Source organism: Ctenopharyngodon idella, chromosome 17 (assembly GCF_019924925.1).
Source record: "Ctenopharyngodon idella isolate HZGC_01 chromosome 17, HZGC01, whole genome shotgun sequence".
Lineage (NCBI taxonomy): Eukaryota > Metazoa > Chordata > Actinopteri > Cypriniformes > Xenocyprididae > Ctenopharyngodon > Ctenopharyngodon idella.
This window is the reverse complement of record NC_067236.1, coordinates 627,553-647,031: the sequence shown is the minus strand read 5'-3', so window position 1 is coordinate 647,031 and position 19,479 is coordinate 627,553. Positions and strand designations below refer to the sequence as shown.

At 39.9% G+C, this 19,479-nt stretch overlaps 1 protein-coding gene across 5 annotated transcripts in view; it reads right to left on the bottom strand.

Annotated features, from left to right (window-relative positions):
- LOC127498478 (kelch-like protein 29) overlaps positions 1 to 19,479 on the bottom strand; it is a 243,050-nt gene that overhangs the window by 34,101 nt on the left and 189,470 nt on the right. For all 5 annotated transcript variants that reach the window (XM_051867840.1, XM_051867839.1, XM_051867835.1 and 2 more), the window contains one exon: positions 2,061 to 2,254. In XM_051867840.1, coding sequence (XP_051723800.1) covers positions 2,061 to 2,254 — 194 coding nt within the window. The remainder of the gene's footprint in view (positions 1 to 2,060; positions 2,255 to 19,479) is intronic.

Here is a 19,479-nt window from a genome sequence, read left to right as displayed (position 1 = left end):
ACACGGGCCAGCCTTTGCTCCCCACGTGCATCAATGAGCCTTGGCCGTCCATGACCCTGTTGCCAGTTTACCACTGTTCCTTCCTTGGACCACTTTTGATAGATACTGACCACTGCAGACAGAGAACACCGCACAAGAGCTGCAGTTTTGGAGATGCTCTGACCCAGTCGTCTAGCCATCACAATTTGGCCCTTGTCAAACTTGCTCAAATACTTACGCTTGCCCATTTTTCCTGCTTCTTTGAGGACAAAATGTTCACTCGCTGCCTAATATATCCCATTATTAACAGGTGCCGTGATGAAGAGATAATCAGTGTTATTCACTTCACTGGTCAGTGGTAATGTTATGCCTAATCGGTTGAAAAGAAAAAAAAAAAAAAAAAAAAAAAAAAATATATATATATACAGGTGCTGGTCATATAATTAGAATATCGTGAAAAAGTTCATTTTTTTATTGTAAATTGTTTTAAAAAATGAAACTTTCATATATTCTAGATTCCCTACATGTAAAGTAAAACATTTCAAAAGTTTTTTTTTTTTAATTTGTTGATTAGAGCGTACAGCTAATGAAAGTCCAAAATCCAGTATCTCAAAATATTAGAATATTTACATTTGAGTTTCATTAAATGACCATCCCTACAGTATAAATTCCGGGTATCTCTTGTTCTTTGAAACCACACTAATGGGGAAGACTGCTGACTTGGCAATGGTCCAGGAGACAATCATTGACACCCTCCACAAAGAGAGTAAGTCACAGAAGGTCATTACTGAATGGGGTGGCTGTTTACAGAGTGATGTATCAAAGCATATTAAATGCAAAGTTGACTGGAAGGAAGAAATTGGGTAGGCAAAGGTGCACAAGCAACAGGGATGACCGCAAGCTTGAGAATACTGTCAAGTAAAGCCGATTCAAACACTTGGGAGAGCTTCACAATGAGTAGAATGAAGCCGGAGTCAGCGCATCAAGAGTCACCACACTCAGACATCTTCAGGAAAAGGACTACCAAGCCACTTCTGAACCAGAGACAATGTCAGAAGCATCTTACCTGGGCTAAGGAGAAAAAGAACTGGACAGTGAACAGTGGTCGAAAGTCCTCTTTTCAGATAAAAGTAAATTTTGCATTTCATGTTGAAATCATGGTCCCAGAGTCTGAAGGAAGACTGGAGAGGCACAGAATCCAAGCTGCTTGAAGTCTAGTGTGAAGTTTCTGAAGTCAATAATGATTTGGGGGGGCCGTGACGTCTGCTGGTGTTGGTCCATTGTGTTTTATCAAGTGCAAAGTCAATGCAGCCATCTTCCAGGAGATTTTGGAGCACTTTATGCTTCCATCTGCTGACAAGCTTTATGGAGATGCTGATTTCCTTTTCCAGCAGGACTTTAGCACCTGCACACAGTGCAAAAACCACTTCCAAGTGGTTTGCTGACCATGATATTACTGTGCTTTATTGGCCAGCCAATATGCCTGACCTGAATCTATGGGATATTTTCAAGAGAAAGATGAGAAACAGTCGATCCAACAATATACAGATGATCTGAAGGCTCAATAGTGCCTCAGCAGTGCCACAGGCTGATCACTTCCATGCCACACTTCACTGATGCAGTAATTTGTGCTAGGAGCAAGTCATTTGCTGTAATATGTCCTGCCGATCAAGTATTGAGTGCACAAAAGAACATACTTTAAAGAACTTGAACTTTTCTGTTTTGCAAATCCATTTTTTGATTGATCTTAGGAAATATTCTAATATTTTGAAATACTGGATTTTGGACTTTCATGAGCTGTACGCTCTAATCATCAAAATTAAAAAAAAAAACTTTTGAAATGTTTTACTTTACATGTGGGGAATCTAGAATATATGAAAGTTTCATTTTTAAAAATAATTTATAATAAATAAATGAACTTTTTGATGATATTCTAATTATATGACCAGCACCTGTATATATATATATATATATATATATATATATATATATATATATATATATACATAGCTACTATATGCAGAAGACAGCAGGTAAACAGCACAGTCTGGCGGCTCAGTAATTATCTTCAGTGCTCTTACCGATCATAGGCGACTCAATAAAGCTCCAGGCGTTGGTTTGGGGCACATATGATTGAAGTACTCCAGCAGAGCGACCGGCCTCATTCACCCCTCCAAACACATAAATCTTCCCTCCACAGACAGTCGCTGCTGCAGAATGCACAGGTTTGGGCAAAGAAGCCACCATCTCCCACTGGTTAGTGATGGTGTCGTATCTGGAAAGAAAATGAAAAGCGATTTAGCCTGGAACATTAGAAAGAGCAGAATTCAAAGAGCCTTTTTAGACAAAATAAATGTTCCATTCTATTCTATTCTATTCTATTGTATTGTATTGTATTCAGTGCTGTCAAACGATTAATCGAGATTAATCACATCCAAAATAAAAGTTTGTGTTTACATAATATATGTGTGTACTGTGTATATTTATTAAGTATATATAAATACACACACATGCATGTATATATTTAACAAAAATATATTATATTTATATATAATATAAATTATATATAAATATATATAAATATACATTTATACATGTAAATATTTCTTCAATAAATACATGTATGTGTGTGTATTTATATATACATAATAAATATACACAGTACACACACATATATTATGTAAACACCTTTATTTTGGATGCGATTAATCGTGAGTAATTGTTTGACAGCACTAATTCTATTCTATTCTATTCTATTCTATTCTATTCTATTCTATTCTATTCCTACTGCTCATATGTATAGTTAAAAGTTTTACAAGCAACCACCTTAAATCTTTTTTTTTTTTTTCCCTAGAAAAATTACTATTAAAGGCCTAAATAAAAAGACATGTTCCATGGATCTTTAAATGATGCCCATGGCTCATATCAGCATGTTTCCGCTTCATGCCTGATGAAGCATCAGGAAAAGAGAGTATATTGCAAGAGGTTTTTACTGGCACTGGGTAAGATAATTTGTCAATTCCAGCTTTTAAACAAAAGTAAAAAGAGACTGCAGTGAAAAATGTGCATGGCTGATTGTAACGAACACTGTCCTGCTCATGTTTCAAAAAAAAAAAAAAAAAAGATAATCAAGGATATTTCAAGTCAAAATACTATAACTGTAATATAAAATACATATTATAAAAACAATATCTTACATATTTTAAAATGTTTGTATACAGTAAATCATTAAATAAGATTTTAAATAGTGGAATCGATGCACTTTCTAAACAAATATTTTTAAACTATTTTCTCTCTCTCTCTCTCTCTCCCTATATATACAGTATATATACAGACAGATATATATATATATATATATATGTTTATAATGCAGAAAATGGCATCTATAATAAAAATAATGCAGAAAATGCATCCTCAGTGGGTGTGGACTTTAAAAATTCAACTCTGGATTGATCCTCATCTAATCCCGGGACAGGCTCACAGGAGTGGGAAGAGGAAGCTATATTTGGATTGTGCAAAATGATACAAGAGCAGGTTTGACTGAGGAGCTGAGCAACCTAGATTCTAACTCAGATCATGCTTTGAGTTTGTGCAGGAAGACCTGTGGGAGACATCAGGAGATTGCCTGTTAGAGGGTGAAAATTGAGCAGGGAATGAGACCTGGTCGCGCTTACTGAGTGAGGCCATTATGAGTCTTAATGGAGGAGCAGAAAACGTGTTTGGAGCCGGTGGAGACTGCAGTTGAGTCGACCTTATCTACTGCACATTTAACAGATACTGACTGTGGAAGATTGCTGGAGAAGCTTATCTCGTTTGCCTCAATGAAGGGAAATGCTGGAAAAATTTCACAAGCAAAATCCTGCAACACAGTACAATGCATATATTAAAGGAATATTGCAGGATACTTTCACCTTATGTCTACATCTTAATGTCTATAAAGAGACTACAGCAGCAGGCAGGTGCACTGGAGGGTTTTAATACAGAAACTTGAAGCTTGTACTTCTGTTAAAGCATTTACAATAGTTGCCTAGTTGCCTATTTTCATTGTCCAGCATCACCCATTTTCATCGTCAGAACATATAGTAAAGTACCACTATGCTAAAAATGATTTTCTTACTTAGCATTTTTGTTAGTGTTGTAGTATACTGAAGACCATTTTTTGAAGGTCTTGGTCTTGCCTCGACTGTATTTGTACTCGGTCTTGACTCGGTCTAAGAGAACTCGGGATTTTATTTCAAGACTACAATTGCGGGGATATAACTAAATTGCCAGTCCATTGTCTGATTTATTTGTTAACACAATTAAAAATGCAGAATGTAATATTGACAGGTAGCAGTTGAATTGACACGGATGCCAATGCTCTTTAGGTCTTGTAGAATCTTGTAACTGGCTGTAGCATTTTTTTTCGGAGTATATGAACTTAGTATGTTTCCTAAATCTCTGCAAATATAGTATAGTATTTTCATGCTTTAGTACAGTAAAAAAAAAAAAAAATACATAATGTGATTGGATGTATAACTTCCTGCTTCAAATGCAATCAATATCCAATTTCGAATTTGATTTCTTTTGTTACTGTTGTGCCAGGTCAGAAATTAACAGGGAATTGTGCCAAAAATGTCACCATATTTAATACAACTGCCCACAAAATTCAAGATATGATTGCAAAAAAAAAAAGGTACTTGTATGAGATCTTGTTTTTTTATATTATCAAGTCAAGTCACCTTTATTTATATAGCGCTTTTTACAATGTAGATTCTGTCAAAGCAGCTTTACATTGATAACTGGTACATTATTTGGCTGCACAGCAGCTCTTAAAGAATAGTGTCAGTGCAGGCAGATCAAAGCACTGTTGAATATCAAATGTCAAGTCAAATGTCAAGTGTCCCCAACTAAGCAAGCCAGAGGCGACAGCGGCAAGGAACCCAAACTCCATCAGGTGACATCAGGTGGCAGACAAGTGGCAAATTGGTGTTAAAATGGAGAAAAAACCTTGGGAGAAACCAGGATAGTCGGGGGGCCAGTTCTCCTCTGGCCAACAGTGCTTTGTTACAATTCAGGTTGCTATCATAAGTCCAATAGGATCGCAACATTAAAAGTATTTATTCCAGTTCCATCCAATTGAGGATCGTATTGAGGATCACGCCGGTATGGACGGTTGTTGAGGAACTGTGTCGTGGCTGTCGTGTCGATGAGGCCCTCACAGTGGATGATCTAGTTGACTCAATCTCTGCTGATACGTCAGGGCTGCGTTGTGGTTGTGTCAAGGTGCAGGTCCTTGGTCTCACCTGGATACGGCCCGGATCCGGTTGACTACGGTGACCCTCGGGATAAACAGAAAGACTAATATTAGCGTAGATGCCATTCTTCTTCTGATGTAACGAGTACATCAGGTGTTATAGGAAGTGTTCCCGGCTCCGGCTGACCTAATTTATGCAGCCTAATAATCCTTTAACGGATTTGAAAATATAAATTGGTAATGTGTTATGTGTATGCCAGGTTAAAGAGATGCGTTTTTAGTCTAGATTTAAACTGAACTAAAGTGTGTCTGCTTCCCGAACAATGCTAGGAAGATTGTTCCAGAGTTTAGGTGCCAAATAAGAGAAGGATCTACCACCTACAGTTGATTTTGATATTCTAGGTATTATCAGCTGGCCTGAATTCTGAGATCGCAATAGACGTGAAGGACTATAATGAATTAGGAGCTCGCTCAGGTACTGGGGAGCTAAACCATGTAGTGCTTTGTAAGTAATTAGCAAGATTTTAAAATCTATACGATGTTTAACAGGAAGCCAATGCAGTGTTGACAGAACTGGGCTAATATGGTCATACTTCCTGGTTCTAGTAAGAACTCTAGCTGCTGCATTTTGTACGAGCTGTAGTTTATTTATCAGGCGAGCAGAACAACCACCCAGTAGAGCGTTACAGTAATCTAGCCTTGAGGTCATGAACGCATGAACTAACTGTTCTGCATTTTTCATTGAGAGCATATGTCGTAGTTTAGATATATTTTTAAGATGGAAGAATGCGGTTTTACAGATGCTAGTAACATGGCCTTCAAATGAAAGATTGGTATCAAAGAGCACACCCAGGTTCCTAACTGACGACGAAGACTTAACAGAGCAGCCATCAAGTGTTAGACAGTATTCTAGGTTATTACGTGAAGAAGTTTTTGGTCCAAAAATTATAATCTCTGTTTTTTCTAAATTTAGTAGTAGGAAATGGTCATCCAATTTTTTATATCAGCTATGCATTCCGTTAATTTTGTGAATTGGTAAGTTTCGTCAGGGCGCGAAGAATCTATATTTCATCAGCTGAGTATCATCAGCGTAACAGTGAAAACTAACGCCATGCTTCCTAATGATATCTCCCAAGGGTAGCATGTACAGAGTGAACAGCAACGGTCCTAGTACTGAGCCTTGTGGTACTCCATATTGAACTTGTGATCGATATGACATGTCTTCATTTACTACTACAAACTGATAACGGTCAGATAAGTATGATTTGAACCATGACAATGCAATTCCACTAATGCCAACATAATTTTCGAGTCTATTTAAAAGAATATTGTGATCAATAGTGTCAAATGCAGCACTAAGATCCAGTAACACTAATAGAGAGATACAACCACAATCTGATGATAAGAGCAAATCATTAGTAACTCTAATGAGAGCAGTCTCAGTACTATGGTACGGTCTAAATCCTGACTGGAAATCCTCACAGATACCATTTCTTTCTAAAAAGGAACATAGTTGTGATGATACTGCCTTTTCTAGTATTTTCGACAGAAAAGTGAGATTTGAGTTTGGCCTGTAATTGACTAATTCTCTAGGATCAAGTTGTGTTTTTTTAATAAGAGGTTTAATAATAGCCAGCTTAAAAGTTTTTGGTACGTATCCTAGTGATAAAGATGAATTGACGATATTAAGAAGAGGATCTATGACCTCTGGAAGCATTTCTTTCAATAGCTTAGTGATGATTTAACAAGTTTAGACAATTCTTCCTCTACTAAAGCAGTAAATGAATTGAATTTTTCCTCAGGGACACTACAATGCACTATCTGACACGATACTGTAGTAGATGGTTGCATGGTTATTATTTTTTCTCTAATATTATCAATCTTGCAAGTAAAGAAGTTCATAAAGTCATTACTGCTGTGCTCTTTGGAAACATCAGAAGTTGAAGCTTTATTTCTTGTTAATTTAGCCACTGTATCAAATAAATACCTAGGGTTGTGTTTATTTTCTTCTAAGAGTTTTGAAAAATAGGCAGATCTAGCAGATTTTAAGGCCTTTCTGTACTCAATCATTCTCTCTCTCCACGAAATACGAAATACTTCTAGTTTTGATTTCTTCCAGCTGCGCTCCATTTTTCTGGCTGCTAACTTTAGGGCCCGAGTGTGCTCATTGTACCATGGCATTGGATTAATTTCCTTAATCTTTTTTAAATGCAAAGGAGCAACTGAGTCTAATGTGCTGGAAAAGACAGAGGCAATAGTTTCTGTTGCAACATCAAGGTCTTCTAAGCTGTCTGGTATGCTAAGGCGATGAAAATGATCAGGAAGATTATTTATAAAGCAATCTTTAGTGGTAGAAGTGATGGTTCTACCATATTTCTGGCATGGAGGCAGTTTAGCCGCCTTGACTAAATGTAGTATACACGAGACTAGATAATGATCTGAAATGTCGTCACTCTGCTGCAGAATTTCAACAGCATCGATATCGATTCCATGTGACAATATTAGATCTAAAGTATGATTACGACAATGAGTGGGTCCTGACACATGTTGTCTAACACCAATAGAGTTTAGAATATCTGCAAATGCCAATCCTAATGCGTCTTTTTTATTATCTACATGGATATTAAAATCACCAACAACAAGGACTTTATCTGCAGCTAGTACTAACTCTGATAGAAAGTCAGCAAATTCTTTGATAAAGTCTGTATTGTGTCCTGGTGGCCTGTATACAGTAGCCAGCACAAATGTCAACTTACATAATGTTATGTAAAGTACCATAGTTTCGAAGGAATTATATTTGAAAGACTTTTGACTAATACTGTAAATATTACTATAGATTACAGCAACACCTCCCCCTTTGCCTTTCTGACGAGCGTTGTGTCGATAATCATAACCTTGAGGACTAGACTCATTTAAAGTAATGTAATCGTCCGGTTTTAGCCAAGTTTCTGTCAAACACAGCACATCTAGATTATTATCTTTCATAATATCATTAACAATAAGTGATTTTGAAGAAAGGGATCTAATATTTAACAACCCAAGTTTTATCGTTTGTTTAGCATTATTATCTCTATTTTTTATTTGTTGAACATCAATTAAATTTTTACCATTAAATGGGTTTGGAAGTTTTTTGTTTTTACTAATTCGGGGTACAGACACAGTCTCTATTTGATAATATCTAGGTGTAAGAGTTTCTATGTGTTGGGAATTATCTGACTTCTGTAACGTGAGGCAGCTATATTATAACATATTATATAATAAAGCAAAACCGCAAGAGAGCTGTTTTTACAAATATGAGCATGATTGCAAATGTAATAGTGATTTTACAAATGTTCAATAACCAAAATTTTATTTTTAAAACATTAATCTCAACATTATTTATGCAGTTGTACCAATTCAGATGCAACTTCTGTGTCACCACTGCAGTGCAAAGAAATATTTTGTCGAAATGTGATTTCATTTGATTAGTAAAAGCTCTATATAGTGTCTTATTATTCAAAATTGTATTTATTGATTAAATGTAAGCCATTTCTCAGACAGTAAATGTTGATCTTTTAGATGAATTTAAGCTGGTCTGGTCTAGGCCTTGACTTTATCTCTTGGTCTTGGTCTTGGCTACAAGCAAACACCACTAACAAGTTAAAAAACATTTTTTTCCAACACCATACAGTAAAGCAGATGGCTCGCAAGCGGACATTTCATCCTCTCTTTCGGCACGTGGTTAAGCTGGCGGTTCATTGTCAGCTCAGCGGCTCGTGGTTAAGACCATTAATTACACAGAGGGAGAGTGTTATCAGGCGACTTCTGCCTTTTTTAATGAGACTTTTACAGCGGCGTACAGGAAGGAACTAATTATACAAGGCAGAGACTCACTTAATGAAAGTGCGGTTATAAATACAGACATCTGTGGAACAAATGAAAAATCATTATGACACGTTTTCTCACATAAAAGGAGTCTGATATGAATTAAAGCAATTAGCGAGGAACCACCTGCAATCGTGACTTTTCTAGCATATGTGGCTTTGATGCAAATTCTGTTTTAATTAGCCAGTATTGTTTTTTGATAAGAAATCCAGGTGAAAATTCTTTTTGATTTTGCTAATCCATAAAACCTACATATACAATATCATTAGCATTATTTCTCACTTGTTAAATAGCATCTGCTTCCACAAATACCAAGAACATTCATATTATTTAACTTAAACTATTTAACTTAACTTTTCTCTGCAGTGCATGGGCAGGTTCAGTGACTGACTGACTGACTGACTAACTGTCTGCATTCAGAACAGAAGTTTTTAATCTTTAGATGCCATATGATCGTACTAAAGTGAGGCATCGTACTAAAATCCTAAAATTTAAAAGGCATCTATATAGTTTGTTATAAAATGACCCATTTTATACTGTGAAAAAATGATATTATAAATATGCCTAAAATATTGTTTGGAAAATATCAGTTATATTATGATTACATTATAGTGCTATTTATTATTTACTCATTTACTTATTTATTTTAATCTAACTTTTATATATTTATTTTAATCTAGCTTATGTATTTTTATCTAATTTTTATTTATTTGCTTTTTTATTTGTGTGTATTAAATTATTTATTTGTTTTATTTGTTTATTTGTTTTAATGTATAATTGATTTATTCATTTTAATCAAATTTTACTTATTATATATATATATATATATATATATTTTTTTTTTTTTACACTTTCTCTAAACTTTTCCACGCACCCCAGTTTGAAAACCCCTGACCTAAAACACTAGTACCCGCTAGTAACCCTAGACCAACAACCTGGAACCATAGCAACCAATTACCAACAGATAACATTACCAATCACATAGCAACCACTCATAACACCCGAGTAAAGACTTAGCAATGCAAGTACACAGCATTCAAGCTACTAAATAACGTTTAAAATTTAGTTTTAATTTTTAAATAAAAAATAAAACAGTACTTGTTTTTTTAAACTTTTGGGCAAGGTTTGTCAAGTCAACATTTCTTATTCTTATGAGAAACCTAAGAGACTGACAGCAGACAAAAATGATTGTTCCCTCTTTGACTTGTCATTAATTAGCATCTGCTTCTATAAATATCATGCACGTTCATATTTCTTTTTGCGGTGTCTACAAATGACCCATCTTAAACAAACAAGCTGAAGTTTCTCTGTAGTGTTCCCACGGCTTTAAAACACGCTGTGAATTCTCCGGTGTGACAGGTGTTCCTGCTTTCCAGATCGGTGTCTCATGGGAGGTGAACATTCACGGGCCGACATGAGACGTCAAGCAGGCGGTTCAAGAAGTCCACACATGCCTGCAGCCAAGGTAGCTGCGAGGGAACGAGGGGTCGGGACGACTCTGCAATGGTTAGACTCACAAATATGTGCTGAACTGTGGTGAGTGGGTCTTCATAGTGACTGTTGGCCAAACTTGTGACATGCGTGATGGCGTATCTCGATCAAAGGTTACTTTGGCCTAGTCTCTGTGGCAACCAATTTAAAAATAATAACTCAAAGACTGTGAAAGCCTCTTAGAGCTGGGCGGCTGGGCCTCAAAAAGGGAGCAGAAATTAGTGAAAGGGGTCATACAATGAAAAAATAATACAGCTTTCCTTGTTCTTTTAAGGTAAAAGAGATTAATTTATCATTAAAGCACACTCTCAAATACTTCCTAACTAGTCAAATGAAATCATGTACAATATCAAACAGAGAATGCATAAAAACATAATAGCGACACACACTTGGGTTTTCATGCTTTAAGGGACTTTCCATAGACAATGATTTTTATACTGTACAAACTGTATATTCTATCCCATAATCCTAAACCTACCCATCACAGAAAATTTTCTGCATTTTTAGATTTTCAAACACACACACACACACACACACACACACGTATGGTTTACGGGGACTCTCCATAGACGTAATGGTTTTTATACTGTACAAACTGTATATTCTATCCCCCTACACTACCCCTACCCCTAAACCTACCCATCACAGAAAACTGTCTGCATTTTTTGAATTTCAAAAAACACAGCTTAGTATGTTTTTTAAGCCATTCAGTTTTCCTACACCATCCCTACACCTACCCATCACAGAAAACTGTGCACATTTTTACTTTCTCAAAAAAACTCATTCTGTATGATTTATAAGCCTTTTGAAAAATGTCTCTCTCCTTGTAATACCTGTGTCATACCCATGTCATTATACAAATTTGTGTCCTGATATGTCACAAACACACACACACACACACACACACACACACATCTAGTTCACTATCCTTGTAGGGACTCTCCATAGACGTAATGGTTTTTATACTGTACAAACTGTATATTCTATCCCCTAACCCTAACCCTACCCCTAAACTTACCCATCACAGAAAACTTTCTGCATTTTTACATTTTTCAAAAAAACATCATTTAGTATGTTTATTAATCCATTTCCCCCATGGGGACTGCTGGCTGGTCCCCACAATGTACATATCACTAAAAAAACATGGCAGCATGTTTTGCTTGGGTTTGCAAAGTTGCATCTGAACAAACAATAAGACTTCTAGAACAAAGTCCTTTGGACATATGAGACCAAAATGGAGATGTTTGGCCATAATGCACATCGCCAAGTTTGGTGAAAACCAAAAACAGCATATCAGCACAAACACCTCATACCAAAAGTCAAGCATGCTGGTGGAGGGCTGATGATTTGGGGCTTGTTTTGTAGCCACAGGCCCTGGGCACCTCACAGTCATTGAGTCGACCATGAACTCCTCTGTATACCAAAGTTTTCTAGAGTCAAATGTGAGGCTACCCGTCCAACATGGGTCATGCAACAATGAACCTGTCACAGACACGCCAGGCTCTTCACTCATCCAATCACAACGCATTCCTTCACCAGAGTTCTGATCACGCACACCTGACATTCATCACCACCCCTATCAGCAGCACTATAAGAGACACTCACAGCCACACAGTCATTGTCCGGTCTCGTTAACGCATACTTACCCTTATGCTTACCTTACGGACTCCTCAATCAACCACTTACCTGTCTCCAGTGTGCGTCTTAGATCCTCCGTGTTCTCCTGTCTTCTGTGAGTGTCTCTGTGTGTCTTCAGCTCCAAGGACCATCCGCCAACCACGTCTCCTAGAAGAAACCAAGTATCAGTATCTCCGTCATCGATCATCACAAACTCTATCTGGCTTCACTCACCTGCTCACTGCTCTGGTTGTCTCAATAAAACATTGTAAACCTTACCTGTGCCTCCGACCTCCTCTGTTTGTAACAGAAGACCGGACCAACACCGCTGAGCAACCACGATGAGCACTTCAGATCCATTTCAAGACCTGGTAACAGCACTTCGCCGCACTCTCACCAGTTCATCCACGCCAGCACCACCAGTGAGCACTTCCGCATTCCACGCTGCCACTTCTTCGCCATCTGTGTTCGCCAGTCCCATGGCCAAACCGGCGCCCTTCTCTGGTTCGGTGGAGGATTGCAACGGATTCATCCTGCAATGTTCGCTGGTTTTGGAGATGCAACCGCACCTATATCCTGACGACAAAGCGAAAGTCGCCTTCATAATTCGGCAACTAGACGGTAAAGCACTCCGCTGGGCAGAACCACTTTGGACTCAGAATAGTCCCGTCGTGCAATCACTCTCAAGTTTTATTAGTCACTTTAAAGAAGTCTTTGGGAAGCCAGCATGGGACTCGTCCATTGGTGAGAGACTATGTGATTTAAAACAAGGTTCATTATCTGTCTCTGATTATGCTTTACAGTTCAGAACCCTAGCAGCAGCGAGTGGTTGGAACGAACCAGCCCTCATCTCCAGGTATTGTCAAGGTTTGGATCCACATGTGCGGTTGCATCTCGCTGCATACGAGGATACCATCGGGCTCGAGAAGTTCATCCAACTTTCTATAAGATTCGCCACTTGTATGCAGCTGTGCATTGAAGAGCACCAAAACCAGCAACTCTTTCCATCCTTCCTCCGCCAGCCCGAATCTGTCAGCTCCCCAGAACCAGCCAGCAACGAAATGCAGATCGACAGATCACGTCTCCCACCAGCTGAGCGACAGAGGAGGCTGACCCAGGGTCTATGCTTATATTGTGGTCATCCTGGGCACTTCAGAGCTGAATGCCCCACTCGTCCAGTGCGAGCTATGGTGAGTGTCATTCTTCCTTTGTTGAATCATCAAAATCCGCTCACTATTGTTGCCAACCTTACTGCTGCCAATGTTTGTATTCCAGTTAACGCCATCATCGACTCTGGGTCAGCTGGAAACTTCATCTCCGGAGCTCAATTTCAAGACCATCAGTTCGCCGAAAGTCTACCAGGTCCACTCAGTAACGGGTCGTCCTCTCCATCAAGTGCGTTACATGGTGGGACCCCTGAAACTACAGATCGATGTTCTGCATCAGGAAGAGATCCATCTGCTGGTTCTGGAGGATTCAACATCTGACATGATTCTGGGGCGCCCATGGTTAGAGCAGTATGATCCTATCATCTCCTGGCGGACAGGAGTTGTTCTGAAGTGGGGTAACCATTGTTTTCCTGGATGTTTTCCTGAAGTTCCTGTTCCAAGGCCAGTTCCAAGTCCAGTTCCAAGCCCTGATCCAAGTTCTGCTCCAGGTTTCCCTAGCGCTAAGAAGATCCAAGTCTGTGTCACATCTATTGAAAGTCCATTAGAAAAACGCTCCACAGATATTCCTGACTGTTACTCCCACTTCAGTGACGTCTTCTGTCCGAAGAAGGCCTCCAAGCTGCCTCCCCATTGGCCATGGGACTGTGCCATTGATCTCATTCCCGGTGAGCCAGTGCCCAGAGGAAAGATCTATTCCTTGTCCATCCTGGAGGAGAAGGCCATGGAGGAATACATCACTGAGGCCCTATTGCAAGGTTACATCTGCCCGTCTACTTCCCCTGCTGCATCCAGCTTCTTCTCTGTTGCCAAGAAGGACGGAGGCTTGCGGCCTTGCATTGATTACAGAGCCCTAAATAAAATAACAGTCAAGTTCAGATACCCACTTCCTCTCGTCCCATCTGCACTGGAACATCTCCACGGCGCCACTGTGTTCACCAAGTTGGACCTCCGCAGCATACAACCTCATCCGAATACGTGAGGGGGACAAATGGAAGACGGCTTTTGTGACCCCTACTGGACACTATGAGTACTGCGTCATGCCATATGGACTTGTCAACGCCCCCTCCGTATTTTAGGATTTCATGCACGAGGTGCTCCGGGAGTTCCTGCACAATTCGTGATCGTCTACATTGATGATATACTCATCTACTCCCGGAGCCTGGCCGAACATCGCTAGCACGTTGCGGAGGTCCTTCAACGCCTGAGGGACTACAACCTGTTCCTAAAAGCAGAGAAGTGTACGTTCCATCAGCCCTCAGTGCAGTTCTTGGGATATTACATCGATCACAGTGGCGTCCGCATGGACAAGAGGAAGGTTTCTGCAATAAAGGATTGGCCCCTTCCTGCATCCTAGGATTCGCCAATTTCTACCGAAGGTTCATCAAGGGCTACAGTACCATCACTTCTCCACTTACCAACCTACTCCGTGGCAGGCCCAAGTCTCTGACCTGGGATCCGGCAGCAAAGCAAGCCTTCGAGGACCTCAAGACCGCCTTCACGACCGCTCCCCTCCTTGTTCATCCAGATCCAGAACTTCCCTTCGTGGTCGAGGTCGATGCATCCACCACAGGAGTGGGAGCGGTCTTATCTCAGTAGCAGTCCATTCTTCCAGAGAATCTCATTGTCAGCCCCATAACCTGGTCAGAGGAGACACTGCCCGAGTCCAATGCCTCCACCAACACCCCGCCGGGTTGTCCCCAAGGTTTGCTGTACATCCCACGGACACGATGCATTCCCATCATTCACTCCTCTCATTCGTCGCTGGGGTCAATGAAACCCTCTCGTTGTTAAAACAACGCTTCTGCTGGCCCAACATGGCAGCGGATGTCAGGAGGTATGTAAAGGGGTGCAGGGAATGTGCCATATCCAAAAGCCCTCGTCATCTTCCCTCCGGGAAGCTACAACCTCTGCTCGTTCCAACTCGCCCGTGGTCACATCTAGGAGTGGACTTCATCACAGATCTCCCGGTCTCCAATGGACAGACTTGCATGATGGTTGTGGTTGACAGGTTCTCCAAGTCATGTCGATTGATTCCTCTCCCAGGGCTCCCAACGGCTATGGTCACAGCAGAACTTATCTTCAATCATGTTTTCAGATACTTTGGATTGCCTGAGGATATTGTATCTGATAGAGGACCTCAATTCACATCCCATGTCTGGAAATCCTTCTTCAAACTCCTAGATGTGACCATCAGCCTCTCATCTGGATACCATCCCCAGACGAACGGGCAGACGGAGCGGAAGATACAGGAGATTGGCCGTTTCCTGCGTACCTTCTGTCATGGCCACCAGGACTCCTGGAGCCAGTTCCTGGGCTGGGCCGAGTACGCCCAGAATTCCCTCCGTCAGCCCACCACTGGTCTCACCCCTTTCCAGTGCGTACTCGGCTATCAGCCCCCACTGTTCCCCTGGGATGGGGAACCATCAGATGTCCCGGCAGTGGATTACTGGTTCCGGGAGAGTGAGAGGGTCTGTGACTCAGCTCATCTTCAACTTCAGCGGGCCCTCAGGAGACGCAGATTAACAGCGGATCTTCGCCGTTCTCAAGCACCAGTATATCAACCTGGAGATAAGGTCTGGTTATCCACTAGAGATATTCGGATGCGTCTACCTTGCAGAAAGCTGAGTCCCAGATTCATTGGCCCCTACACCATCATCCACCAAGTCAATCCGGTCACATACCAGTTGCAACTCCCACCTGAATTCAGAATTCACCCCACGTTCCATGTCTCCCTGTTGAAACCTCACCACCCTTCTGTTCTTTCCTCCACATAGCCTGGCGATGCCGAAGAACCCCCCCTTCCAATCATCGTGGAGGATGGAGCAGCGTATCTGGTGAAAGACATCTTGGACTCCCGGCGGCGTGGTGGTCACCTGGAGTATCTAGTCGACTGGGAAGGATACGGCCCCGAGGAAAGATCATGGGTTCCCAGAGTTGACATTCTCGATCCTAGCCTTCTGGAAGACTTCCATGCCAGACATCCCAACAGACCAGCTCCACGAGGCAGAGGTCGGCCACCATGTCGTCGGGGTCCACGGTCCTCAGGAGCACTGACACACCAGGCTCTTCACTCACCCAATCACAACGCACTCCTTCACCAGAGTTCTGATCACGCACACCTGACATTCATCACCACCCCTATCAGCAGCACTATAAGAGACACTCACAGCCACACAGTCATTGTCCGGTCTCGTTAACGCATACTTACCCTTATGCTTACCTTACGGACTCCTCGATCAACCACTTACCTGTCTCCAGTGTGCGTCCTAGATCCTCCATGTTCTCCTGTCTTCCGTGAGTGTCTCTGTGTGTCTTCAGCTCCAAGGACCATCCGCCAACCACGTCTCCTAGAAGAAACCAAGTATCAGTATCTCCGTCATCGATCATCACAAACTCTATCTGGCTTCACTTACCTGCTCACTGCTCTGGTTGTCTCAATAAAACATCGTAAACCTTACCTGTGCCTCCGACCTCCTCTGTTTGTAACAGAACCGAAGATTGCCAGCAAATCTACAACAGAATGGCTGAAAAAGAAAACAATCAAGGTGCATGCTATCATTGAAGCTGTCACTGTTATTTATATTTTTTACACTTGTTTATATATAATTTTTGTTTATAATTTATGTTTATTTACAGTTGTATTCACTGATCAGTATATTTTGTTGTGTATTTATTATTGACCATTCTAGTAACTTGGTGGTGTAATATTTTCATTATTGTTTATGTTTGTGTTTTGTTGTTTGTTTGAATGTTTGTTGTGATTGTGTTACATTGTATGTAAGGACCCCCTTGAAAACAAGATGGTACATCTCAGTGGGTTAATCCTATTCCTAAAGAATAAAATTCAAATGAATTTTTTGAAGCACCTTAGATTACCATGTAAATTGTAGGCCTATGAAAATGGTACTCATTCAATTCTATAGTATAATATATGCTGAATCATTATTTATTCAGTAGTAACTTTCTTGTATTAGCTTTATTTTTATATTTTCAGTTTCCATTTTAATTTCAGTTTTAGTAATTTTGTTATGTGCTTTTTTTTCTAAGCTTTCAGTACTTCAGCTTAAACTTCTTTTATTTCCATTAGTTGCAAAGACAACATTTGTAATTTTAAGTTCATTTCTCTTTTTTTAAGTTTGTTTTTTCATCTGTACAATTCTATTTATAATTTAATTTTATTTCAATTAACGAAAAATACATTTTAATAGCTTTTAGCTTTAGTTAACAATAACAACTTCTGCTTCCACAGAATAAAGAAAGCCATACAGGTTTGGAATGACATGTGGGTGAGTAAGTGATGACAGAAGTTTCATTTTTGGGTGAACTATCCCTTTAAGGAAGTATACACAGTCAATTCTGATTTCATGTTGAATCAAAGTTATGTGCGCATTAAACGTGACCTCTAACTGTAGTGACAGCACTATTGCAAGTTTTAACACATCAAGACAGGCCACAGTAACAAACTGGGCAAAGGTTACACAGAACACAGAATTCCTGTAAACAAACTCATTTCTTGAGCACTTCAGCTTGCACACAATGAACAATAATGCCAAAAGACAGATGACCTTTCCATGTGTCTTGGAAAAACAGTGCACCTTCAGCATCAAGACTGTGTGGTGAGTGGACCAAAACAATTAGGAAAATGTTCACAAAACCTGTAGAATCACCATATTTACCAATACAAGCCTTTCTTAACACATCTCACCAAATTGCTTGCTTGCTTCCCTATTATCATTTTGCTGGGTATGGAGGGCGGATGACCTGAGGGGCGGCTGGCATCATTACCGGAGCAGATCGCCATCCATCCATCAGGGAGAGACGGGATTAGAGAGTCACGCCAGGCCAAAACCACACACATACACACGGCTAGTCACAGACCTTTCTATATATAATCCATCCAGCTCTGCCGGTACACGGGCTTGGACCGGTTCCCGTGTCAAGGTTATGTCTGCTCTCTCTGTATGCAGCGCTCTCCTCCTCTGTAAAGGCCGCATATCTGCCGGAGGGAGCCGCTGATCAATGTCTTCCCATCTCAACCCATTATGTTTCCCCTTAAAATACACAGCCGACAGTGCTGTCTAATCACTTTCCTTCATCTCAAAGGTAGATGGCTGATCTACGGTCCAGCTGTGAATTTGAAAGCAGTCCAAAACACATGAGACCCATTGATCTTGTCAGATTGATTGTGATAAACGTTTTTGCCCCTTCAGAGTAATACACCAGGTTATAGAGGGGCATGTTATGCATCATTTACCATCTCAGCGTTTAATGACAATGAAGCCAATATTCTCATTACTGTAATGCAAGAAAATAATATGTATGTTTGTATCATATATATATATATATATATATATATATATATATATATATATATATATATATATATATATATATATATATAAAGTCGCTGTTTGGATTTTAATAGGCAAATACTTAAGAATCTATGGATGGATCATTATTACAGTGATTATTATTTTTCTAGCAAGTTATATGTTTGGCAACAGTTCTTTTAACCCTAAAAGATGGAGTGTGTAGCTTTTCATTTCTTAAGCAACCATGTATTAAGATGTATCATGGCCATATTCCAGGATGACAATGTCAAGATTCATCAAGCTCAAATTGTGAAAGAATTGTTGGGAGGGAGCATAAAAAATAATTTTTACACATGAATTGGCACTGACCTTAACCTCAGTGTAAGTTTTTGGATGTGCTGGAGGAGACTTTACAGAGTGCTCACCTCTTGCATTGTCAATACAAGATCTTGACCAAAAAATGATGCACCTCTCGATGGAAATAAATGTTGTGATGTTATTTCCATCAAGAGGTGCGTCAATTTTTGGTCAAGATCTTGTATTGACAATGCAAGAGTCAAGCACTCTTTAAAGTCTACTCCAGCACATCCCAAAGACTTTCAGTGAAATTAAGGTCTGGACTCAGAGGTGCCAATTCATGTGTGAAAATGATTCTTCATGCTCTCTGAACCATTCTTTCACAATTTTAACCCTGGCGAATCTTGACATTGTCATCCTGAAATATGGCCCTGATATGGATTCCTACATGGTTGTTTAAGAAATGAAAAGCTACACACTCCATCTTTAAGAGTTAAAAGAACCGTTGCCAAAC